The 26,118-nt window shown below is 39.4% G+C and overlaps 1 protein-coding gene and 1 long non-coding RNA gene across 5 annotated transcripts; one reads left to right on the forward strand and one right to left on the reverse strand.

Annotated features, from left to right (window-relative positions):
- Window positions 1-152: 152 nt before the first annotated feature.
- Window positions 153-25,837, reverse strand: ASMTL (acetylserotonin O-methyltransferase like). 4 transcript variants are annotated; one of them, XM_064408217.1, is made up of 13 exons: window positions 25,279-25,446; window positions 24,169-24,300; window positions 22,404-22,451; window positions 21,722-21,786; window positions 20,683-20,744; window positions 18,588-18,696; window positions 14,409-14,835; window positions 11,271-11,433; window positions 9,340-9,524; window positions 7,530-7,659; window positions 6,303-6,446; window positions 5,683-5,805; window positions 153-477 (listed from the first exon to the last, which is right to left on the reverse strand). In XM_064408217.1, the coding sequence occupies exons 1-13, from the start codon at window positions 25,369-25,371 to the stop codon at window positions 263-265; spliced, it is 1,896 nt and encodes a 631-aa protein (XP_064264287.1). In that variant the 5' UTR covers window positions 25,372-25,446; the 3' UTR covers window positions 153-262. The 4 variants fall into 4 exon arrangements, with proteins under 4 accessions (XP_064264287.1, XP_064264288.1, XP_064264286.1 ...); XM_064408218.1 differs by lacking the exons at window positions 153-477; window positions 25,279-25,446 and adding exons at window positions 2,476-3,556; window positions 25,706-25,837; XM_064408216.1 differs by lacking the exon at window positions 153-477 and adding an exon at window positions 2,476-3,556 and having other exon boundaries at window positions 25,279-25,443.
- Window positions 11,432-12,760, forward strand: LOC135293734 (uncharacterized). Its single transcript, XR_010355844.1, has 2 exons — window positions 11,432-12,330; window positions 12,571-12,760. It is a non-coding gene; the product is annotated as an uncharacterized LOC135293734 (long non-coding RNA).
- Window positions 25,838-26,118: the final 281 nt, after the last annotated feature.

The raw sequence follows: 26,118 nt of genomic DNA on the forward strand, positions 1-26,118 counted from the left end.
CAGCAGTGTGAATACTGCCCTTGGGCTGATGACACCATTTGTGTTCCACACGTGTTGTGCAGCCACACAATCTCCTGCATCATTTTATTGAAGTCTAAAATAAATGTAATCAATCTTTCTCCCTTTTTAAAAGCAATACCACAATGCTGGCATTTCTTGTTACATTTCTTGTTTATGATATTGATGGGAAGTTGAGAATGTATTTGGATAATTACAAAACATCAAACACAAGACATCCAGACTATTGCTTAATGCATTTTTTCTAGGTCTTAACACAGAGAATGACATCCAACAAATTTCCTGTTATTCTGATTTTGACATTTGTGAATCCATGTTGTTCCAGCAAAGCTTGATATTCAGAGCCACTTCTCTCCTTTCCCTCTGTCTGCACAAGCATGTTCAAAGACTGCAGCAGAGCTGTGCTCCTGTTCTTCTTTTCATCATCCAATACCATTTCAGCCAGCAAAACTGCACAGCCTAATTTAAAAACAAATACATGCAACAGTTCTAATCCATTATCAGGCAAGAAAATTTCTGCTGCCATATAGAGGGGTGCAAACTACAAGGCCTGGGTGATTTCTTATATCATTTATGGATTTGCTCTCCTATTAAATGAGTAATCACTGTTAAATGAATAATCCACTCCTCTCACAAACGGCAGGAAATTCCCTTTCCCAGTATGGACTGATCAAACACTCACAAGTCAAATCACGTCTCTGTTTTCAGGGGAAAAGGGGATGACTTCTGTAGACTTGGCATGAGGACTATAGAAAACAGTAAGACAGGAATAGAGTTGCATCTCTTTGGGATATACTGCTGCTTCACATTCATATTGAAATGATGCCAAACAGAGAGAAGAGTGGATGGCAAGCATTACAGAAGCAGAGAAGTCAATGTTTCTGTTCAATACATTCTGTACATTATTTCTGCAGGACCCGAATTCTTTGTGGTGGGACTGACCTAAGGATGAAAGCAGAACTTAAATGATCTGATTTACAGTCTTCTCCATACTCAGACCTGTGAGGGGAAAGGGAAGCCAAGAGAGGGCTACTGACAAAAGTATTGCAATACCTACTTGCCTTTTTTGGCCTGACACCATCTCAGATCCAAATAGCAGCAGTTCACAGTGATTTTATTATGAAGTGCAGCATAACATTCATACCTTTCTGACCTTTAAGACAATCTCCTCAGAGCCATTCCAACTTGTACAGCTCAGATATTCAGTAATGATCAAAATGTTTTAAAACTTAACTCCCCTTATTCTTCATGTCAGGAAAATTTTCCTCAGTTATGCATATTGCTTAGAATCTTTTCAGTGTTAGACCATTAAACTCACTCCTTCTACCAGTCAGCAAAAGATATTCAGAGTAACTGAAAAACTTAATTTGTATGTTAGTAAGATGAGCTTATAATTCCTCAGGTGACTGGGCTGCATCGCATGATTGTAGAGCACCTGAGCCTGAAACAGACCACAGGAGATCTCTAGTCCAGCCTCCCACTCAGAGCAGGGCAGCTCTGCAATCAGCTCAGCTTTTTCAGGACCAGCTTCACACATAGAAGCCTCCAAGGACAGAGATTCCACAACCTCCCTGGACCATCTGCTCCAACACTTAATTATCCTGAGAGCGCAAAGCTGTGGTATATGACCACAGACACCATGCCCAAGGGACTAATGCTTAGTGTTGTGCATTAATCACAGAGTAAATGAAGGGTGGGTGGTAGCCAAACACATTCTATTCAGATTTTACAGTCAGAGACACAGTACTTAGGGGCACAGTTTTAAAGTCTGTGACAGTTACAGGTGTGCCAACTTTAGGATTTGACTGTTTCTGACTCAAGCAGCTTAAGGAACAGCATTATGAACTTCACGAGTAACTATGAGACACATCTGATTGACAGGCTGAGTCTCAACATACAAACCTGTTAAGCTAAGAGCAAGCTTCATGTCAATGTGGAAAAGAAACATTTTAAATTTATTAATTTGTTGAATATTTGGCCTTATCTATTTTAAATGTCTGTACAGATGAGATCAGTCAAAATTCCATTAATAGAAACCTTATGCTAAGAATTAAAAACCCCAATGTGGTAAAGTGGACATTTCCCTGATTTTGTACACCTGAAATGCTCTGTAGGAAGCCTGCTTCTCCTAATGAGTTGAGCCACTGTGGCACTTTTTCTTTACCCATTGGTCAAGGAGGAAAGTAACTCTTGATTAACTAACATCCAGGCAGATGCAACTCTTAACCTTCCTCATCAACCCTCTCTAATTTGCTGAGGTTGGTGATTCAGTATTGGCACAGCCTCTTGCACACTGGTTTACTGGAATTACTGCTGTACAAGTGACAGGCAAAAATCACACAACTGGTAGAAAGAAAGCTAGTTTGGAAGTGAAACTTGAATTTCTAGAGAGGCTTCCATTACACTTTAAAAAGAAAAAATAAATATCAATGAAGTATCAGGAAAGAAAAAAAAACATTAGGAGAGGTGACATTAGTGAAAAATTACTTGAAGAGATTAGATACAGCATGCACTTCTCCAATTAGACTGAAGCATGAAGAAACTTTTATTTTTTTTAATTTTCATACAAGGTTTTATACATAAATCCTAAAACTCATCTCAATTAATGAGACAGAAAGCATATATGGCCATTCAACCATGTTCAGAAAACCCCAGAAGTGACAGTAGGCAATATGAACAGCTCTCAGCTGCAGCCTGTGCAGGTACATACTGTGGCTGGGGGCCAGAGGCTGCTGAAGTTTCACTGTGACAGTACAGCTATTGTACTAACACGTTTGAGGTTTGTTCTGTTTTCACTTTTGCTTGTAGAAGAAGTGCTTTAAAAGACTATATATGAGATGTTTTGGACTAAAGTCCCACACAGCAGTGAAAAAGAGGACTATCACCCCCAAATTCAGGCAGATGGTACAATATTAATTTTTAATTTCTGATAAAAACACTGAACACACTACAGAGGGGGAATTCTCTTTAATTTTATGGTCCAAAACCACTAAGGTATTAATGTAGCTCAGTACAAGCAGTACTTGCATTTTTAACCTGACATGCTATACACAGCTATGCCAAGTTTAAGTTTAATACAGTATGCAGAAGAATTGGACATTAAGGTATTTCACATGCAGGAATTTCAGCCTGCTCCAGATTCTTTTTAAAATGCACAGAATTCACTCTGGCAGAAGCTGCACTCCAACTTGTAGCCAAGGTCTGCAACAACTATGCTTCAAAGGGCCAGAATGATCCTCAACTGCCAATACAAGCTGGTTGATGATGGTTATATTGCACAAGGGGTGAAAATTCAGCATCCCAGATTGTTTCTGGGCTCACTACAGTGACAGATTCTTCTTGAAGCACAGAACAGCGTCTAATAAGTTTCCTGTGATCTTAATTTGTACATCTGTGAATCCGTATTTCTCCAGTAGCTGTTTATATTCTGAGCTGCTTCTCTGCTTGCCTTCAGTCATACTGAGGGATTGTAGCACAGCTACAGAAGGGTGCGTCTTCTGTTCATCAAGCACAGTTTCTGCCACTAGCAAGGCACTTCCTGCATTTCCAAAACAACCAAAAGTGGTTCTGTGTAAGTATTTTTAGCTTCAACTTTAAAGTGTTTTTTTCAGAGACAATTACAGATTGGTTTTTTTAATGGTCTTCAGTGGAAATCAGTAAAAGAAATTTACTTTCAGTCCTCTCTTCCTGGAAGCAACCATTTAATTGTTAAAAAGAAGGGAGAGTTTAGAGCACTGTCTGCAGAAGTTCAGATCACTTCCTGCCTATGCTCTTAAACTCAGCCTTGTTTTCATTTGAACCGAACAACTCCTGTAAGCATCTGTCATAACCCAAACTTTGCATAAGATTAAGATAGTCACCCAAAATTTTCTTTCATAATTTATAATCGGGATTATAGTTTATGGGCTAGGTCTTATTTTGCATCCTCTCCTCTGAGACAAATGTCCGACCTACACTTGCATTAAGGCATCAGATGATCTTAGTGGTCAGGCTTTTCTGCTTTTTGTCTTTGATGTTTAACACTGGATGAATATGAGTCAGCAGTGTGCCTTGGCAGTCTAAAGGGACAACCATGTTCTGTGGTGCATCCAAGCACAGGATCAGTAAATTCTGTGATTTAGTCAGGTGATCACTAAACAGGCGATTGTCTCACTCTACTCTGTGCTGCTACAGCCTTGCCTGGAGTACTGTGTACAGTTTTGGGCAGCATAATATTAAAAAAAATTAGACTATTGGAAAACATTCCAAGGAGGGCCACAAAGATCGAGAATGGTCTAAAGGGAAAGCCTTGTAAGGAGAAGCTGAGGTCACTTGCTTTGTTCAGCCTGGAGGAGATTGATGGAAGACCTCTTTGTGGTTCTCAACATCCTCATGAGGGGTAATGGAGGGCAAGTACTGATCTTTTCACTCTTGTGATCAGTGACATGACTCAAGGAAACAGCATGAAGCTGGGTCAGGGGAGGTTTAGTCTGGGTATCAGGAAAAGGCTTTTCACCCAGAGGATGGCGGGGCACTGGAACAGGCTCTCCAGGGAAGTGATCACAGCACCAAGACTGTCTGAGTTCAAGGGGTGTTTGGACAATGTTCTCAGGCACATGATGTGACCCTTGGGTCATCCTGCATAGGGCTAGAGGTTAGACTTGAGGATCCTGATGGGTCCTTTTCAACCCAGCATATTCTTTGATTCGGCGTGTAATTTTGGGTGCCTCAGTGTGTGTGCCAAGATGGTGAAGGGCCATGAGGCCAAGATTCAGGAGGTGCAGCTGAGGTCCCCTGATCTGTTCAGACTGGAGAACAGAAGGCTGAGGTGTGACTTCATCACCATGTACAACTTCCTCAAAGGGAGCAGAAGAGGGTAAGGTGCTGCTCTCCTCTCTCTGGTGCACCAGTGACAGGACACATTCCATGGAAATGGAATGAAGCATCAGGGAAAGTTCAGACTAGACATTTGGAAAAGATTTTTCACCCAAAGATTGGCAGGCACTGGAACAGGCTCCCCAGGGAAGTGGTCACAGCACCAAACCTGCTGGAGTTCAAGGATCATCTGGATGACATTCTTAGTAATATGAACTAGTTTTAGTTAAGCCTTCAAGAAGCAAGGACTTTAATTTGATGATCCTTATGGGTCACTTCCAACTTGTGAGAATCTGATGATTCTATGATTCAAATGTAGTAGAAAGTCAAAGAGGCTGCATATTTCTTAGAGTATGTGTGCATAAAGTAGTACTGAACTTCAGCCAGTTTACCATATTCTGGACACTACTGAGATAGCAAAACAACAGCAAAACAAACTGCTGCTTCTTGATTTACCCAAAGGAACTTTAGTTAGGCTAATTCTATGTATAGAAATAAGCACATGCTTACTTAATTGATGATACAGGGCTTAGTAAGAAAGACTGGGCATGACAGAGACTGTGGATATGATACAATTGTATGTGAAGCCTGCACCTATAGTAAAAGCTTATTATATATAGTTTTATTTGCAGTTTTGTTTCCTTCTTTTTCTTAGTAGGTATTATTATAATGCAAGCCCACACATTCAAGCAAAGGCTACTATGACTGAACAAAAAGTATAGTAAGTTCATTCTAGAAAAGCATTAGTCAGTGCTTATTAAAGGTACATTAACATGCACCTTTAAGTTCACAAGATGAAAAGAAACATACCTGGTCTGCAAACAACTGATATCTTACTTAATAGCACATGTATCTTTTCATCTGGCCAGTCATGAAGAACACGTGAAAGGATGTAAAGATCTGCTTCTGGAAGATTATCCTTGAAGAAGTCACCTGTTGGAAAACAGAGTTAGTACATTCCTAGAGAAACCACAGAGTACATACTGCAAAAACAAGGCGTTTCAGCAGAGTACAGAAGTAACAAGAATGAACAGGTACAGGTATGCCCTGATTTGCAGATAAGGAAAGTGTAGTTAAAGAGCAGATCATAGGCAAGAATTGTCTAACAAAAAAATAGAGAGCAAACATAAAGCAAGGAAGGAGACAAAGTTCTTTGTAGTCACCATTTTGATCTTGTCTAGAAATACCTCAGACAAGCACATGCAGCCTCTGCTTCCAGTGGTATTAAAAAATTACTAATTCATACCTATTTAGCCACATTCTCCAACCATTTTTTATCCCCACAGTCTTGAAAAATATTATGTCCCCATTTAGCATGGGTGAACCTATATTGCCTTGTACTAAGATATGTTTGGGGTTGGAGCAGCAGAAAAAGAGCCTCTTTGTGCTCAAGGATAACAGAAACCAGAAGAATCATGTGCTACATTTACCTGACACAAATGTCACTGGAGCAGTGTGCTGTCCTGAAGGCTGAAAGTAAGAGGTGTTCGCAATGACTTCTGGAAGGTCAAATACTGTGACCTTGAGATTTGGGTATACTTGTACTAATTCATGAGCCAGAGCTCCAGTGCAACCTGTTAAGAGTTTAAAGAAGTCAAATCAAGTATTTTCTCCCAGAATTTGCAGATATTTTTAAAGACAAGGCTGTATGTAACACTGTGAAATAGAGACATCCAATCAGAACCAGAGGTAGACAGCTCAACAATGAACATGGGCAGCAAGACTTCCTGGTTGATAAAGAAAGGTTTTAAAGCTTGTGGAATGCAGGCATGACTCCTTACTGACACAGAATTGCAAATGTGACCTTTGATATCAGTACCTCAGGGTTTTTCTGGGGAGTATCAAAATGTAAATGAAAAGGCAATTTGTTGAAGAAGAACACCTCTAACTGTTTAGCATATACAAAGCACTGATACATTAAATTTGACAGACACTCTCCAGCATAGTAAAGATTGTCAAGTTCTGAAGTCTCTGCACAAGTGGCAATAGTTATGCTAGTACTGGGTTAATTCCTCTGAGAGACTGTCCACCTCCTCAGGCACTAAATAAAGTATTCTTCCTTCAGTGGATCTTTCCCTATATAATAACACTTCCTCTGTGCAGCTCCAAACACAGGGTTTCCTTTAAAAAAAAGAACGCTAAAAAGCAGAGTTTCTTCAAGTATATCATTGGTCTTCATCATTTTGATGGACATATTAGATATTAATAACCACAACAATACACAAAACAAACCCATTAGAAAAGAATCAGAACTTTTGTTTTAGCAGTGTTTTAAGTTTGACACCCCAGTAATGGTGGTTCACTACTTGCATTACTTTTGAAGATGTTGGATGTGCCTAAGGAGAGCAGCAACACTGCTGAAAATGGCACTCCCAGCCCAATGCTGTATCACCTGAGCCACTATCTTATTTTCTGCCTTGAACTGTGTAAGTGATTGAGATAAACATTCACTTATCCTAAGCTATTCTAACCATTTAGGTAACTCTGCTTTAAATTAGCTGCACTGTTCTTTTATCCTGACATTGCAATATCAGAAAAACAACAGTAAATAATATTACTGCAGTTCTAGTAAAAAAGTGTCTTTTAAGTAATAAAATGTGGAACTGAAATCAAGCTTTTCCCTTAAATTTGTATACAAGTTCAATTACAAGCAATACCTCCTAAATCACAAGCAGATTTAAACCGTGAAAGATCAAACGCTGTAGCCACATCTCTTGCTGTCAGGTGAGCAATGCTGTGCATGGCAGCCATAAAACGTTGCTTTACCTCCTGGCTGTGATAATAGTCCTAAAAAGGGGGAAAAGCAGTGCAATTAAAGTTTATTTTCATAGTTAATTAAAAGTAGGTACAACCAAGGCAGTAGGTGAACATCAGAATTCCCAAAATAAAAGGTCCATTAAAAGTGCCACTATTTGTTCATTCAAATCCTTTGCTGCAGTGATAAGCAGCTTTTTGCATCCCCTCAAGAATTCTGATCACACAGACATCTTAAAAGGACAGATTTAGGAGAATGAAAGAAAAATTCTAGTGCTCCTTCTTGATATCCTCACAAATTGCTTTCATTTCACTCAAACATTTATTTTCCCATGACAGAAAAATAACTAGCTAATTGGACCATGCATTAAAGATCATTCTGGGTTTTTTTTTGATTAGGGAACAAGCAAGCATTCAGTAGCAGAATGTCACGGCTTTACCTTTTCAAGGACACATATACATAAATCCCTTTACCTTTCACCTTTATACAGATTTCACCAGGTATGGCTGGCTTTGCAACAACCACAAAGTGGAAGTATCTCCAGGCTGTGGTGTGCATAGTGCCATTGGCAGCCCATAGATTCTCCTCAGGCACACCATCCTGTACACATATGGAGCCCAGGTCCAAACTGGACACAAGCATCACCCAAGCAAAGTTAATAATCCAGATGTTTAACAAAGGATGAGCTCCAGTGGTTAATTAAACCACTTAATTTGTATATAGATCTAGACATCTACTGCAACAGCTATCCTAAAGCAAAGTATCTTAACTCCCTTTCATGACACTTTGAATGATTTCCAATGGAGTTTTTGCCCTCCAGTTATTTAAGTACTAACATGAAGCTAGCAGAGCTTTTAAGTCTCCAGAAGTCCTTATTTTGTTCCATTGACTATACATGAGGAATGTAGACATCTCCTTCAGGAGACTGCCTTCATCACCATCTTGGAGTTTAATACAAATTAAGGCCCTCAGGAGGTAGTCTGAAGTACAGTTTAAGCCAGCAGTGCTGTCAAAGACATTCTCCTGCTCACACCACCAGCTCTCTGCTTACCCAGGCACAAATATTTATGCCTCTCAACCTGCTTCACCAGATGGGTAATTGACAAGTTAGGCTAGTTACACCCCCAAGTGATTCTCCAGTCTGATCACATCAACTTGGGATAGCATTAGGAAAGGAATACCAGAGACTGAAACAGATGGTAGAAGGATTACAATTTTATCAGTAATAGATATCAGCTTGAAGCTTATACATAGCTACAAAACGTCATAAAGGAGATTAGATCCCTTATCCATTGTATCAACACAAACCAGCTTTGACCACACAGCACAGCCTGAACTGGATGCACATCACTATGAACTGACTGGCATCCAATATGGAAGGAGTGCATGTGTGGTAAGGTACTATCTGGTGTTATAGAAGGGACACAAACGTAATTTAAACAGGCACAGAGGTTGTTCTGAGAGTGTGCCACTGGGATGGGCAACACTTCATCTGGAAGTGTCAGCACTCAAATTTCCCAATATATTCTGTGATCGCTCCACTACTTCACAGCCTAAAGTTGAAGGGAACAGAAACCTGGGACCAGTGAATTGTGTTTCTACCATTTCTGAGACTGACAAAACTTTTTTCAGACAGCTCTGTCTCCATTTGTGCCTAGATCAGTTCTGGGCTCCTCACAGCTGGTTTTGATACTAGTAAGAGTTTATATTACCTTAAATAGATCATCTGCTTTCTGTCCAAAGGCTCGATGATTCTGCCTGCTCCCTTCTTTGACGGCATACTCCAAGTTTGTGAAGAGAGGCCAAAGGTGGTCATTACAATGGATAATGTAGCCATGAAGTGAGTATTTGCCATCTGAGCTCAGGTAGGTATTTGCTGAGTCTGTATTACTGTAACCTTATGGGAAGAACACAGTTGTAACCAATTTTGTTTCAGTACTTTGCAACTGTTGTTGAAAATCTGAAGGCATGTTTCCCTGCATGAAAACTAGTAAATCCTGATCTTACAATCTATTACAAAAAAATTTGCACAAAAAGTAATTCTGAAAGTCTTGTCATTCTTAAAGGAGCAAGTACTTAGCTTCAAAAAAGACTTTAGATGCTGGAAAATATAGATACACACTGATTTTTTTTTTTTTAAACCAGAGTACCTCAGTTAGATACCTAATATTCAAGGGACAGTATTAGAAGTTCCTCATTCTTGACTGTACTTTTGTTTAGACTATGGCTACTTCTTCTCTGAATTCAAGCTTTCTCCATTTTGTCTTTAGGTCTTAGTCTTGTCCTCTAACAGAGTTAAAAAGACTCCTTTATTTTCTTTTATTCACACCTAATAATTTCAAGTCTTACTATGTAAATTATACACATGGAAACTTAAAACTACACAGTGTTGATTGAAAAAGTTAATCCTAATATTGACTCCCTCATTTACATACACATTCATGGACTGCTCCAGTTAGGAGCACTAAAATTTAAGTTGTTGTCCACAAAAAGGGACAGATTGCAGAACTCTCCCCATTAAAAGCCTGATCCTCTGCTGAAAACTGTTGGCACTGCTGCAGCAGGAAATGGAATTTTGACAGTCACTTCAGACAGATTAAATCACTTCAATGGAAAAGCCTTCTAAGGTTATCAAGTACAACCTTTAACCCAGCACTAAGTCCACCACTTAACCAGGTTCCCAAGTACCACATCTACACACCTTTTAAATACCGCCAGGGACGGTGAGGCAGCCACTTCCCTGGGCAGCCTGCTCCAATGCTTGGCCATCCTTTCAGGGAAGAAATTTTTCCTAATATTCAATCTAAATCTCCCCCGGCATACCTTGAGGCGGTTTCCTCTTACCCTGCTGTTAGTTACTTTTAAAAAGAGACCATCTCCCATCTGGCTATGTCCTCACACATAGCTGTGGAGAACAATAAGGTCTCTGCTGACCCTCCTTTGCTTCAGGTTTAACACCCCCAGCTTCCTCAGACACTCCTCACCAGCCTTATGCTGCAGACCCTTCATCAGCTCCATTACCCTTCTCTGCACGTGCTGCAGCACCTCAGTGTCTTTCTTGTCACGAGGGGCTCAAAACTGAACACAGGATTCAAGCTGTGGCCTCACCAGTGCTGAGTACAGGAGCACAGTCACTGCCCTGGTCCTGCTGGCCACACTACTGCTGATACTGGCCAGGATGCTCATTGGCCACCTGGGCACACACTGGCTCATGTTCAGCTGCTCTAGAACACCACCAGGTCCTTTTCCACTGGGCAGCTTTCCAGCCACCTTCCCCCCAGCCTGTAATGCTGCATGGGGTTGTTGTGACTCAAGTACAGACGACAGATCTGAGCTATTACACTATTCCCTGGGACTGTCCATGCAACCTCTTCTTAAGAAATTTGGTCAGTATTATGTCCTGAGAGCAGAAACAATCTAAGGTTTCCATAAAGGAGACTTGAATGTGTTCATTATATAGAGTCTTCCCCCACATGAAACAATTCCAGCTACTAATAATGAAAGCAAAGGAACCCATTTCCCTCTGCCCTAAATATAAGCTACCCACAATATCAAGTCAGAACCTGTGACTTTAAAAGCATCTCTTCCAGGCCTGCCTGTCTTTTAGTACCATATACAGTTGCAGGGAGGGTAAATTAATCACCTTGTGGTGTTTTCTTCAGCAATCCAAGAGAAGCACATGCATCAAGGAGTCTTTCAGTTCCACATACAGAGGCTCCAACATCATTTGCAATATCCACAGCCTTCATTGGACCTTTATCTTTCAGATGATCAAATATCTTCAGCTTAGAGGCTACAAACAGAGCCTATGTGTAGGTAAGAAATTGTTATCATGCTGTGTTTAAAAGACTGCAATCAGAAAACAGAAGAATTATATTGTTTGCCTAGAATTATTCTACACAACTACTGTTAAACTACTGCAACATAATTTAACAAACCTAAAAATTGCTCCCTTCCTTCTCAGAAGGTTTCAGTATCTTGGCCAAGTAACAGAACCTTTAACAATAGTGTTTGGGAGAGAAGGGAACTAACAGTATTCTGGAATGCAGCCTACAAATTTTGTATAAAGACCCGCTTCCTTATTGACATATTTAGCACTTCCCCATCTATATGGCTGTTTGACATAACAGAACATTCTTAAGCATATGAACCAATACCAAAATTTGATAATAAAAATTACTATTAAATAATTATTAAAATTAAATCTGATATACCCAAAGCATAAGAAACTGAAAACTCTCCACTAAGATAGTGTAACAGCTTCAGCTGCTAAAATACAAGTCTTTATTAAAATTAAGGAAAACCCCAAAATATTAAGAACAAGAAGAATAAAACTTCATAGGACAACTGTACTACAGGCACCCCTTAACAGGATGTGTACATATAGAATGGGAACAAGAGAACAGTTAGTGCTTGATGGTAAGGAAAAGCTCATGGGCAATGGCTGCCTTAAACTGAAAATCTTAGCTGAACTTTTTTAAAGACATGCTAAACAAACTAGAGAGTAAAGTTAATGAGGTATGGTAATATATATCTTTCCATTCAAAATTAATTTGCAATTCTGTAGTTTCTGTATTTTGAAGCAGGGAAAACACCTAAAACGAAGGAACTTACGGAGAGCATGACAGCAGAGGCAAGCACAGCAATTACAGAACCCATTTCTTTACAACTGCAAGCAACTATAAGGAAATTTAAATCTAAAGGTAATCAAGGAAAGAAGGGCCTTGACATTCTGCTTAATAAAAATCAAAGGGAGAAAAAGAAATTAACTTTGAGAGGTAGGTCTGCCACTGCATGTATTTATATTCTATAATCTTCACATATTTTTATTCTATTTTATAATATCTTTGTTATTCTAATAAGAACATATAGCTGGATTAATTATAATTCAGGCTTTCACAATACTGAGCCTATTATATATAGCTGGGATTTATTATATTCAGGCTTTTACAATACTGAGCCAATTACACCCAGTTTACAACCAGATGGCTTCCGAGACCTGCCCAGTCTTTGGACTGATACCAAGTGGAAACTATTAGAACAGGAAAAAGAAGGTGAGAAGATAAGGTAGAAAACTTGGCTGACCAACCCATTCAGTAATTCTCAGTTCCAAAAAAAAAAAACAAACCAAAACAGGAATTTAAGAAAAATGTAAAAGATCTGAGTACAGATCAGACTATATATATTTGGAACACAGTAAACTTTGAATTTTTTTAACCCTGATCTCCTCCTGTTCTGCAATGGAGCGGTTCAGAGGAAAACAGGCAGCAATACCTTCACCTGTAGGAGATTTTACTCTGCTTTATAAAGTTCTTGAAGTGACACCCAAGAATCAAAATGAAAAAAACTTGTGTTTTTGTGGAAATAAATGCTTTTGTGTACTTATACCTATTCTGCAAATGGAAACGCGATGAGTTTTGTCAGATCGCAATTCATTGCTACTGGTAATTAATTTTACAAAGATCCATTTAGTGGGAAAAAAATCCCATTAGTTCAAAATGTGATTCAGTACTTCATACTATGATTTACACTAGAGTAGTGAGAAAGTTGTTCCTTTTGTTTCCAGCCCCCACTGTCTTTCACTGCACAAAACTATTCAGCATCACATCACTGTAAACAGTGTAAGTAATGTGCAGCCACATGCTGATCATTCTCCATGTTTATTTTTACTTAAATTGAAGAAATGCTAAGCATCATCTCACCCATTCAAATAAGTCACTCCCCATAGGTACACAAGAAGTTGACAAATGCAGCACCCTTAAAGCCACTTTATTCCAAACCTCTCAGGACAGCTTTGTATGCCTACGAAGCAGCACACCCACAGAACCACACCACATGATCACACTACAGTCTTCCTTCAGAGCTGAGCACAACTCTCCACTGTTTCAGCAAAACTATTGCTCACTGTCTGGTATGCCCCCCTCCATTCACCTCAAAGTTCCTGGATCTTAGCTCCAAGTTTGCATTTCACTGCCACTTTAGCACTTTTTTCCTCACATCTTCCTAAAAAACAAGTAACTTTGAGACCAGTGACCTATTAGAATGATCACTGTTCACTTCTTCTTCCTCTTCTTCACTATTGTCTTTGCCACACTGGAACTATGTAGAAAATCTGGGAGTACTTAAAATGCATTTCTCATCACGCCTGGCTGAAACACAGAGCATGTGACCTTGTTTGTGAGCTGTTATGAGTATGCCTCCATCAGATACAGCATGGATATTATCAGTTAAATATGGATATTATTAGTTAAACACATCCAGAATTTGAAACAGGTTATTAAAAAATAATATTCTGAAGAGGCAATTAAAAAATTAAGACCTTCCACAGAATTCTAATGCAAAGCATTAAAAGTTACAAAGGAAATATAATACATACAATTCTTGTCACAGTTTTAAGTCAGGTGAGTTAACCACAACAAATCGTTTTTTTTTGAAGAGTATATAATTCCAGCTTGGTTGTGTTCTGCTGAGCAGTTAAAAAGGAAAAATCTGCAACTTCTTTTCCCTCTCAAATCAAGGGATAAAATTATCCAACAGGTAACTGAAATTTCATAGAACACATAGAAACAAATACAAAAAGACAAACCCAGCAATGTTTGCACTGCACCAAAAGTTTCAGCTATCTTAAGATTCTACAGAACATCTGTGGTCCTTTTTTACTAATTAGTAATACATTCCTTCCCCAGCTGAAATATTTCAGAATATGTGTTACATAGTGAAGTCCAGTGAAACAAATGTATCATACAACAATGTAATGAGTAGTTTTATTTTTTTCCCTTACCTTTGAAGCTCTAAAGCCATCCATCAGCTCTAGAATTTTGGATGGAAGTTTTGATGCGCTCTGTGACACTCCATTCTGATTTTCCAAAGGTACTGTAAAACCAGTTCTGACAGCAGAAGTCTTTTCAGAAGTGTAAGCAGCTCCCGAGGAACGCATCCCACGGTGGTCCAACTTACTAACAACTTTGTGCTCTGTGAAATTTGAAGATCCACTTTCTCCATCACTTAGGTTCTCAAAAGTGTCCACAGAAGGGATAGAGTCATATTTTTTATGTTGTATGTTATGTTTAGAGGGCGGATAGTACAATTCTGCCAGCTTTTTGCAGAAGTGATTCAGAGGAAATCCCACCACATTCAAGAAGTCGCCATGGACATACTCAACTAACATTCCACCAAGGGCCTGGATACCATATCCACCAGCCTTGTCCCTGAGGAAGAGAAAGCAAACCCAGCATAGATCTCATTAAGGGTAAGAGTAGAGATATCACAGAACACTAATGATACACCAGTACTGCAGAGGCTGGAATAAAGACTAGTGTGCCTAAGTTACAGGCAGATTAAATCTACTAGGTAGGCTCAACACTTCAATTTGTAAATTAGAAGATAAATATAAGGATCAGTATTCCTACTAAGGGTGAGGAGCCAAAGGTCTTGATGCTTCAGACAGTGCAAGTGCAACAGTCACCTAAGCAGCAGGTGACTGCAGAGTGTGTTGTCATAGGTTACCAAGTTGTGGCTACCAAAAAGGTAATAGTGCCACCAAAAGCAACATTGCCACTGATACATAGTGACCCTCACCCAATTCCAGAAGAGTCTGAAAAAACCTTCAGGAATGTTAAGCTCCAAAGGAGCTTAACAAAGATGACCTTTTAGAACACAAGCGACTGAGTTCTGAAGTCAGAGATTGCAGATCGCATAGATTGCAGATCTCAGTCACAGGAATACCTAAAAAAAGAATTGGGAAGACAGGACTCTCTTGGAGAAGAGCAACCTATTCAAATAAGATCCACCACTGTATTTAGCCCTATCCATCCATCTCTTGTGCAACCATCTGAGACAGAATAGAGTTGTGGTTCACAACACTGGGCTCCTAGATGTCATGGTAATACTGGCAATTTGGCACAGGAATGTACATGCACAGAAACTCAGCTTGGAAATCTAATTTGTCTTTAGGCTTAATTATGCCAATTCCACAGATTAGAATGGAAATATATACAAGTCAGATAAGCTGCAGTAGACCCAACAATTTTACTGTTCTCATACAAGGAACAAGGCAGTTAAAAGTATGTTTCCTACATAACAGCACAATCTGAAAGCCTACGTCAGCAAGCTTAGAAACCAAAGGTCAGTCAGTCTCAGATCTGTTAACTTAAGGTAGTATGGAATTACACAGACTGCTTGAGAAAGAAGGTTACTACACAAAAAAATTACTGCTAATGTTTTCATCTAAGACTTGATCAGAAATAGCTCTTTATTTTTAGTACTTACCTCTGGATTCTCTTTCTAATAGTATGCTAAAACAAACAGAGGAATCAGTATACAGCAAGTAGGATTTTCTGAATTGCTATAAATTGTGAAATAGGAATTTTCCTTTAATCTTGCATTGTAAGCACTGCCTTATAACTTTGTCATTGTTTAAATTATTTCTTCTTTTATAACATTCTTATGATTTACATAAACTAAATTAGGAATATTATAATGACTAAAATGTCTTCTTATTTTTCAATGAAGCTATAGTTATTTTGGTATATGCTTACAGGTAGGCAAAAAACATTATAACCATCAAAAGCAGCAGTGTCACACTCCCAGCAAGAACATTAATAGAAATGGCTACATATTTATTTTTCTACCACAGTTTATGTTCTGGGATTGGATCCTGAAAAGAACATTTATGTTCTTCATTTTATTCCTTCACAGTAAAGTGTGAAACTGTACAGCTTCCAGCTGTAGAGCTGGAAGGTGTCATCACCTCCTTCCCAGACTGCAGTAGAGTCCTTTGGTTTCACTGCCATCAGAGGAGAACTACTGAAAACACACAGGATTTTCAGGCTAGCAGTTGTAAGCAGAGACAGATAAGGCTGTTCATAAGGGAAAGATTACAAAATAAAAAGCTGGGTCAAAGCCTACTCATTATATGAGCCCAAAACAGTCAGGAGTACTGTGGCACAACCTTCTTTCTACAGATACACAGAAAAAAAAAGGAAAGAAGCAGTGCTTGCAAGGAGAAAATTCTTGGTTAGAAAGAGGAACAGGAATAAAACAAAAAACAAAACATCTTTCTGAAGCCAAAATTTGAGGGTTTTTACAGCCTCATCACAGACTACCTTGAGACAGTAATTTCCCCTCCTTCCTTACCCATACTTTATATCAGCTATGTATTTCTCGTATTACTCTCTGTCAACAGTGATCAACTTAAATACTAAATACCAATTTCCTCTTGCTAGAAAAAGAACTCAATTTAATCCCCAACAGAACTAGTAATTTTTATTCTATTTTTTTAATGTGATTATTAAGTCTTGTATTATTGCAGAAAATTATTTTGCCATGTAACTTTTTTTTTAATAAGGAATGGTCACTTTTTGTTTAGAAAAACTTGTATGCATAGAATTGTGTAACCTGTATGAGTGGACATGGAGGAGGGAACAAAAATAACCAGAAAAAAAGTGCTGTGAGATACTTCTCCTTACTGAATTTTGCAAAACTTACAGGACACTGTGTTTAGTAGCTCCTTTGCAAAGTCAGAACACGTGCTTCCTATTATATACACATAATAGGAAGAAATATAAACAGGGTTATATAAACAAAGATCAATTTGCTTCTGCCTCAGAGTAATAAAATACATTCTCTGAACCTTTGGTCCCTGATATCACACACCTTTTTGAGGAGGATGAACAGAACAACCCAGCACTGCTCATGAGCTGTTTTGGTGCAGCAAAGTACTGCTAAAGCCATTTGTTTCCAGAGGAAATATTCAGAATATTCCAAAATAATTTTCAACCTCACATTCTTCCTAAAAATCCATGGTCATTTCTCCTTCAAACTGCAACTTTATGGCCCACTAAATCTAAACATCATACTAACTAGCATAGTAAACATAATCTTCCAAAAAGCATATGTAGGAATTTATTGCAAGCTGTAGTCTTGTCAAAATATTCTCTCCATATAATCAAATTTAAAATCAGTCTATTCAATAAGCTGTGAACGTTCCATGTTCACAAAGTATGCCTCATGTACACATAAGCACTGAACTACATCCAAAGTCTACACTGGTTTCTTTTCCCCAGTAAAATGTGGCTTTATTGTTTTATAGCACAAATGAGTTTAAAAACCACCACAATTTCTGACATGGTCAGAACTGAAGCTACAGGGACAAAAGTTCACATCAGATCACCTGATATGCAGTCCATAGGGCTAACTATGCCTTCAGGCAGGTCCCGCTAACACAAAGGGAAGACAAAGTCCTTTCCCTTGTTGTCTCCAAATAAGTACTCTTTTTTCTAGTTTTTTTTTAGCAATCTAGTGAACTTCATCTTTGGAGTAGTAATCAAGCATTCTGTTCTCATCCTATTTCTTCCATGGAACTGTTGGCTGGTATATTGTTTTTGCAAATGTTGCCTACATAGATCAGTAACAGTATTACCAGTGTAGCAGAAACGCATAAACTGAAGGACAATTTTGACACAGCAACACTCACAAACTGTGTTTTCACTTTTCCCAGGATAAGTAAGAATTAATCTGGTGTTCCTTGCATTAGAGCAGTGCATTTGATGAACTAAATAGCTTTCTCCCAATACAGTTCCATGATGCCCTGATTATCCAGCACTAACTCTTTTTCACCTGTTTATAATGAACTATGCATTTTCTTGGGCATCCTGATCCCTGAATGCCTCTGCTAACAGAAAGATAATTGTATATTGCACAAGTCCTCGTTCTAATCCAGAATATTTCAAGTCTTCACTTTTCAAATCAGTTAGGGTTCTAAAAAGGTAGCTCACTTTCACTGGAGAAATGACAGCTTTACACAAGAACAAAAGAATAGTGCCCTTGCATCACCCATACTATCATTTCTCATACACAGAAAAAATTTCACAGAACACAGGACAATGTTTTACACTGGCTTAATAATGTACCCTAAGGCCTATTCTCAAGTGTTGTGTGGTGGCATCAAGGTCTTACTTACATTGGCTCCCCACTGTGAATGTACTCCCATAAGAGCTCTTCAGACAGATCAGAAAATTTTACTTTAGTCTCTTCATAGAAATCGGTGATTTCCATCTCTAGCTGATTGTCTACAGAAAGAAAAAGGTTTTATTAGAAACAGGAATTGTAGTTTAGAGAGCATAACATCTAGGCTGTATTTCTTAATAATTTCACAATTTTGCTTGAGAAAAATTAAATATATTGCACAGATGTATGAAATGACTAATAATGTTCTTCAGGGACAGTGACCTCAACTTTCCCAAAACAGTAAGAGTTTGCATTTTCAACCTCTGCAGTCCTGTCTCAGGGATAACAGACTGCTCTTCCTGTGTGGAATATACTCTTAAATTAACAGTGCTTACACAAAGCTATTTATGGGTGCTGGCACACATATCCAGCACTGAGTATAAAAAGAAGGCTACAGCCACCCTTCCAACTTTATGAGTGTTGTCAAAGACCTCTTAACAATGTATCAGAGTTCAACATGTAGCTGTCATAAAAGTAGGTACGTGCAGCTGCACCTGTACTTCAGACTTGCATATCCAGCAGTCCCATCAAGACTTCTGTCATCTTCCTATCATCTCTGAAGGAAGGAAGGAATAATCACCTCTACTATTTCAGACTTCTGTGGCTGGAAGTGGATGAGGGAAGGTGCAATAAAGTACTGCAGACCTGGGTATGGACCCTGCTGCATGTGGTACACTGTAACCCTGCTGTCACTGCAGACAGAGGCTTTTCCAAAACACGTTCAAAAGGCAGCGGCCTTGCAGAAATGAGTGTGCACATTGCAGATTATTAGCTCTCTCTACTCTTTTCTATAAACACCAAGCATCTCCTGATACCACAGTTCTGGTAGTAGTGGAAATGCTTGAGGAGGAGTAAGAAATAGCTACAGTACAGACCAAAGGAAGAACGCCAAGCAATTTCTAATGGTGATAGTGTGAAGCCCGAACAAAATAAGAACATTTGTGCATATGAAGACATAACCGTGTCTTTCAGTATTGATAACAAATTCTAGTCAGCTCAAAATAAAGACTTCATCTTCAACAAGTTTAAAAATACACTGTAATTATAAACTGTAAATACAGTTTATAGTAATTCTACAAAACTGTTCTATTGGTTGCATCTCTTGGGGAATGTGCAGACTGAAGGTATATGGTTATTCATCTGACTGATGCAGTTCAAGTTTATACACTTCAAATGAGATGTGCTATTATAGTATCACTACTACAGTTGGGTGCACTTAACTTTCTTCCTAGAGTAAACAGTTACAGGTGTTATTTACATTGCTGGGATGCTCGCAGGAAGCCCTTGGTAACATGTTTGATTTCTTTTGCAGCAGCTCTCCCTCTACTGTACTAGCATATTAGCAGTACTGCATCACTAAATTTAATTCTATTTTACAAGAGTTAAGAGCAACCATTCCAGAAAAGATTAAAAACTGTTAATTTGTGTACAGAAAGACTATGTCCACTGAAACATCTGCAAAAGCTGTACTAAAAGACTATTGGCACAATTATCAGATAATGCCCTTCAAGCACTCCTCAAATTTTATTAATGGTACAGTTTCCATAAAAACAACTCACTTTCTCTACAAATGATGTGGTAAAGAACATTGGTGTATTGCTCCCTACAGCTTCTTAACAGTCTGAGGCATTAAGCCTCAACTGGTGTAAGCACAACACAGAATGAAGTTGATATGGATCACATTCAGCTCAGTCTCATAGTCTGTAGTACCTTACTTGAATTTAATTTAGAATATACCACAACTTACAAGGGACAAAAGTTTCAATTAGTCTCCTCCTTCAATTAGTCTCTTTCAATTAGTCTCCTAACTTTCTGAGACAGTACCTTCTGAACTCCATTGTGTCTTGTCACTTTCCTTTCTGTATGAAAACTGAATACGGGAAGAAGGCTGGCTTTTGTGGGGAGTCTTTTATTTATATTTTGATAAGGGAGCTCTTGAGTAGAAAACCAATTCAGAGTGCACATGAAACATTTTCATCCTGTTTCATTACTTGTACAAGTTATGATGAGAGTAATTTTTAAAACAAATATTGAGTTGTAATGCATACCTTTACTATGGCAGTGTATAATAGCCACTCCTGTGAAAACACTGTGCTCTTTCCCATTTAACCTGTCAGGCAAAAAAATGTCCATTAAGCAACAGTCTTATGAAATATTCTACATGATTATATTGCTACAGCCTGAGAAGCAGACCATTACATTAATGTATCACTCAATGGATCTGACACACATCCTAAACAAATAAATTTTATTTCAGTATCACTGAAAAAATACTGGCAAAACAAACAAAAAAATAACCACATAAAAAACACCATCAAAAGTAATTTCAAGTGTCCAAAATACCACTTGTATAAGAGAGTCCATGGTATCAGCTCATTCCCTGTACATCAAAAGAGTGACTATTCCAAGTGCATTAGAAAAGGCCAGCTGGCATAAATCCTACTGTTAGGGCCAGTGTCACTAAAAGCTGGCAATAAATGGCTAGGTGATGTAACTCAGACTAAACATGTAATAGGGAACTAGAGCATATGTTCTCATTTCATTCAGACTGGCCTCCAGAGATTCCATGGCAAGACAGAGAGCAGAGGAAGAGCCCAGATTCCCTTACCCGTGGCTCTCTCTTGTAGTGGCTCCAGAGTGCCACACTGTGGCCAATTAGTTCTGAGGATTTTATTATCTGCTGTGTAAGCAACAGATGTATAATAACAAGAGATTGTGAATCTTTGAAGAGACTATTTAAGGAATAATCTCGTAAAGATTAGCCATGATATTTCTGAACGAGATCAGAAGCATCTCACAAGATTCCAAAATTACAAAATTGTAACGTGAAACAGTGCATGAAAATTTTCATTTGACATCTTGGATTTATGCAAAGATGCATCATCTTGTCTGCACTTTTTCCTGGAATTCTAAAAAGTTAAATATTTAAGTGCTTTTCATATCCCTAATTAAGAGATTAAGCTACTAAACTTAAACAAAACAAAACCCCCAAAATTTGCATGTATGCCTTCTGTGGAACCCTTTTGAAAATCTAAGTGATGGAGAAATTGCATCTTCAAATTTCATATCTTATTTAAAACTACAGACCTTGATAGCATCCTGTAGGCATCTTGCTTATCAACAGGTTTCTCCAGGATCTGCTCATCCACAGACTAAAACAGAAAAACAGAGTGAGTATACTGCTTTTTCTCACTTCTCAAAAAATGAGATCAGAAATTATGTTCATATCATGATTTCAGCCAGGGTTCAAACTTGATTCTACTGAGTAGAGCAAGAAGCACAGATACTTTGGTCGAACAGGTAATTTAGTGTCAAGCACATGAGTGCTATACTCTGCCCTCCAATGTCTGCACCTCTCAAACAAAAGGACAATTCAACTTTTTCTGTCCTTAACAGTTCATTGTTCTGTGAAGTTGTCAGGTACAAAGTGACCTCCTCCTGCAAAGCACAACACAGAACTGTTCACATGATCTGGACTTCCTGACAAACAAATCACCTAGGAAGAGAACTTCCATTACATATTAGAAGATCCAAGGCAGTATTAGTGTCCCCAAAACCTGTAGCAAGGCTTCTAGCTCTCAAGACTTCAAAAATTCCACAGTTGGGAAAAAAAGCCCTAAAAGCCACATCAACAAACCCCAAAAAGATGTATCATAATGCAGGCGTAACTTCACAGTGAAGGCAGCTTTCAAACTTAAACCTAAAGATACAAGTATTTTCTACACTCGTCATAAATTAAAATAATGCTAAATCACTAAAGGCTTCTTACCACAATAGTGTCTGCTCCTATGACAATATCAGGTGTTCTCATATGCTTCTGCAAAAGCAAAAGAAGGCATTTGTCAGAAGATGCAAAGGGAAGAAAATATTTTAAGACATAAGGTGAGAAAACAGCAGTTTACTGGTTTAGAAGAAGGGCTCTACACTGACCTGAAAACAAGACAGTATTTCTCCTTTTGCACTGTTCGAAAAATAGTAAACATTTATAGCACCATAAAAGTGAGACTTGAGCACACCACTCTCAAGCCACAAATTTTCTGAAATTTGTTACTGATAAATAAATGCACCCAGGAAATAAAGTGCATTCTCAAAAGTCAATCTGGTCTTCAAGGTGGCAAACAATTCCTTTAAAGTGCCTAGTACTTGGAAACCAGAAAATGCAGCCCTCGAGGACCATTTCTCCAAGCAAAATTTTATTGAAAAATAAATCCCTTTTTTTAGCTACACGTCGTGTTTTTCTCTTAAAAGGGAACACAATCCATTTTTTAAAATATGAGAGGTAGTGATATATAAAAATTCTTTGTGAACCTTTCTTGACTTTAAATAGTATCTGTCCTTATACCTAAGTTTTGATTTACCTGCATATTTTAAGTTATACCATTGTTACTTATCACAGCACCACATGAAACCTGTCTGTAAGGGTGACCATTATAATAAAACATTTACAGGAAGTCAATTCTCTAGACAAAGACTTGATGTACTCAAAATTGTTTAATAATGTCCAGAATTAGTTCTACTAATTCCTGTATGAAGAAGCACTTGAAATCCACTGAACTAGCACTATCACCAGCACAGTGTTTTGCAATGAAAGCCCAAAGTAATTTAGTGAGGTTGGGTTTAAAATCCATTCTCCTACGTTGTACCATTGTCTGTAAGGTAGTTGACAGAAAACTGGGTAACGATTTACACTGGAGATCATGCAATATTTGCTTTGAAGAATGGTGACATCTGGCAACACTGTTAATTTAAAGTGTTCAACATGCCTTTTCTGCTGCTAGAATAGGATCAGCAAACACCCCTCTCTTTCAGAGCTATATTATTAAGAAAATATTATGGTCCATTTTGTGAGATTTAATCTGCTCAACTTTTAAATAGGTTCTGGTAGCAAAGAGTGTTCAAACAGTGATCACAGCCAAGGGCATAAGTCAAACACCACTGAGAATGTAAGTTGCATCACTGGTTTTGATAAAATTTAGGATACAAAATGGATGCCTTGTGTAACAGAATCTGAAATAATATCAACTTCTCCCTTCTTAAAATTAGGTAGGCAAATTCTGTTTTAAAACATTCTAGGCAAAGTAATTTTTTTCTGCTTTCCTCCAGTACACACAACTTCTGAGCTATTCTTGTCACTCCTTCAGTGAAAGCCACAGCAAAGCACTGGAATCACTCAGTGCTCTTCTGTGGAGTCTGTCTCCACAATCAACAAATATGTGCAATAAAGTTAGCCATACACCTGACAGTTGAAAAGAAACTATGGAATATATATCCTGCACAAGAGTAGGATATGTCAGTATGATGCTGACAAAAGATGCAGGCCGCTTCAGTTTGTAGAAAGCCTGAACTGCAGGGAGGAGACTTTTGATTAGGCAATTTCAAGACACCATCTTCACAAATTACAAGAAAACATCCATTAGCCTTCAGTGGAGAAAAAAAGACTTTGGGATTACTTCAGCAGGGCAAGCAAATTAAACCACAGTAATATGCACCACCTAAAGACGAAAAACTCAATGCTGTAATAGCTAGTAACTTACTACATGCATTCTGTTTGCTACTTCAAGAGCTTTCTGTTTTGCTGTTTCCACAGCATACTCATAAGGGGCTGTAAAAGATGACTTTTCTAGTGTCTCCTTAAACCAGGATGGAACCACCTCAAACCGCAGGCCCTGTAACACAGGAAAGTGATGCAGTCAATCTGACTTCATTATTAAACATTGCTCTCAAGGTATGTTAAGCAAATAGCAAATTTGACATCTGCTTTTTACATATTAACACACCTCACCCCCAAAGACATGGAAAAAAAACCCCAGTCCTTCTGTCAGTATATAGTGCATACATATCCTTTACAAGCAATCTAAAACAAAACAATCAGAACTTTGAAATTGATGTGTATATTTGATTTCGCCCTTATTTATTAGAACCTAATCACATTAGTAATTTCATTACTCTTTGTATAATAACTAACAGTATAAGCTTACACACTTCATAAACACAAGACTATACTACTGGATTTTTTTTATTGAATCCATCCATAGCACTTTACTCATGTAACAGCAGTGCATATTCTTATAGGAGCTTTACTACACTTCACATGTCCTTACACACATGATAAACAGAAACCAAAACCTTTCAGTATGTGATTGGTTTTGTCAAACAATGCACAACTATTCTTCCAACCTTTTGCCTCTAGCTTACACTTGTACATTTACTATACCCAGCAGGCATGCTATGTTTCTGGTAACTCAGTGCATAACTGAACCTCGGTGCTTCTGCACACATTCGTATTTTGAAGTTATTTCTTCCACTTTAGTTCAACTTAATAGTTGAATTATTAAGAATGGTAACACCAAGCTGAATAGGTAATACCCAAGTGCTATTCGAAAGCCTCCGCAGCCCGCCCAGCGAGGCCGACACGTTCCTCCGCAGGGGCAGAACGGTCTGAATGACAGGTTACGGCCTCCTTTGCTCTGCACTAGTGCATTTCAGAACGCACACATCTCCTTTATTGCCCCGCTCCCCTCCCTCTGCTCTCACGGAGCGGCGGGCCGGGAGGCGTCGGGCCCCGCAGGCCCGGCCGGCGCTGGCGGCCGCCGCCACCCGCGGCCCCCGGCCCGTGCGAGGCCAGCGGCCCCGGCCGCACTCACCACGTTGGTGAGGATCTCCCGCCGGCGCGGCGAGGCGCTGGCCAGCACCACCCGCTTGCTGACCAGCTTGCCCAGCACCGGGTTCAACACCATGGCGGCGGCCGGCCGCCCTCAGCCTCTGCTCCGCGCTGCTCGGGGGCGGGGATGCGGCGGCGGCGGCGGCCTTATGCGGCGGCGGGGCCGCGGGGCGGAGCCGGGCCGGGCCGGGCCGGGGAAGCTCGGGGCCGTAGCCCTGACCGCACGGGGCGGCTGCGTGTCGGGAAAGTGCCTCGGTGGCTGCCCTGTCGTGAGGGAAGGGTTGTAGCTGCGCATCAGCTGACGGCAGCCTTGAAACACAGAATCGGTCGGATTGGAAAGGACCTCGGAGACCGAGTCCAACTTATGACTGAACATCACCATGGCACTGGTCCAACTTTTCCTTAAATACCTCAGGATAGTGACTCCACCTCCTCCTTGGGCATTCCATTGCAATATCCCATCACCCCACCTGTGAAGAGATTCTTCCCTCTGTCCAACCTAAACCTTCCCTGGCACAGCTTGAGCCTGTTTCCTCTTGTGCTGTTGCTGGTTGCCTGGGAGAAGAGGCTGACCCTCGCCTGGCTACAGATCTTCAGGTGGTTCCAGAGAGTGATAAAGTTCCCCCTGAGCCTCCTTTTTTTTTTTCAGGCTTAACAACCCCATTTCCCTCAGTCTTTTGTCACAGGACTGGTGCTCCAGACCCTTCCCCAGCTCCATTGCCCTTATCTGGATGCACTCCATCACCTCTGTGTCCTTCCTGAATGGAAGGGAACAGAACTGGACACAGTACTTGAGAGGTGGCCTCACCAGTGCTGAGTACAG

Source organism: Passer domesticus, chromosome 2 (assembly GCF_036417665.1).
Source record: "Passer domesticus isolate bPasDom1 chromosome 2, bPasDom1.hap1, whole genome shotgun sequence".
NCBI lineage: Eukaryota > Metazoa > Chordata > Aves > Passeriformes > Passeridae > Passer > Passer domesticus.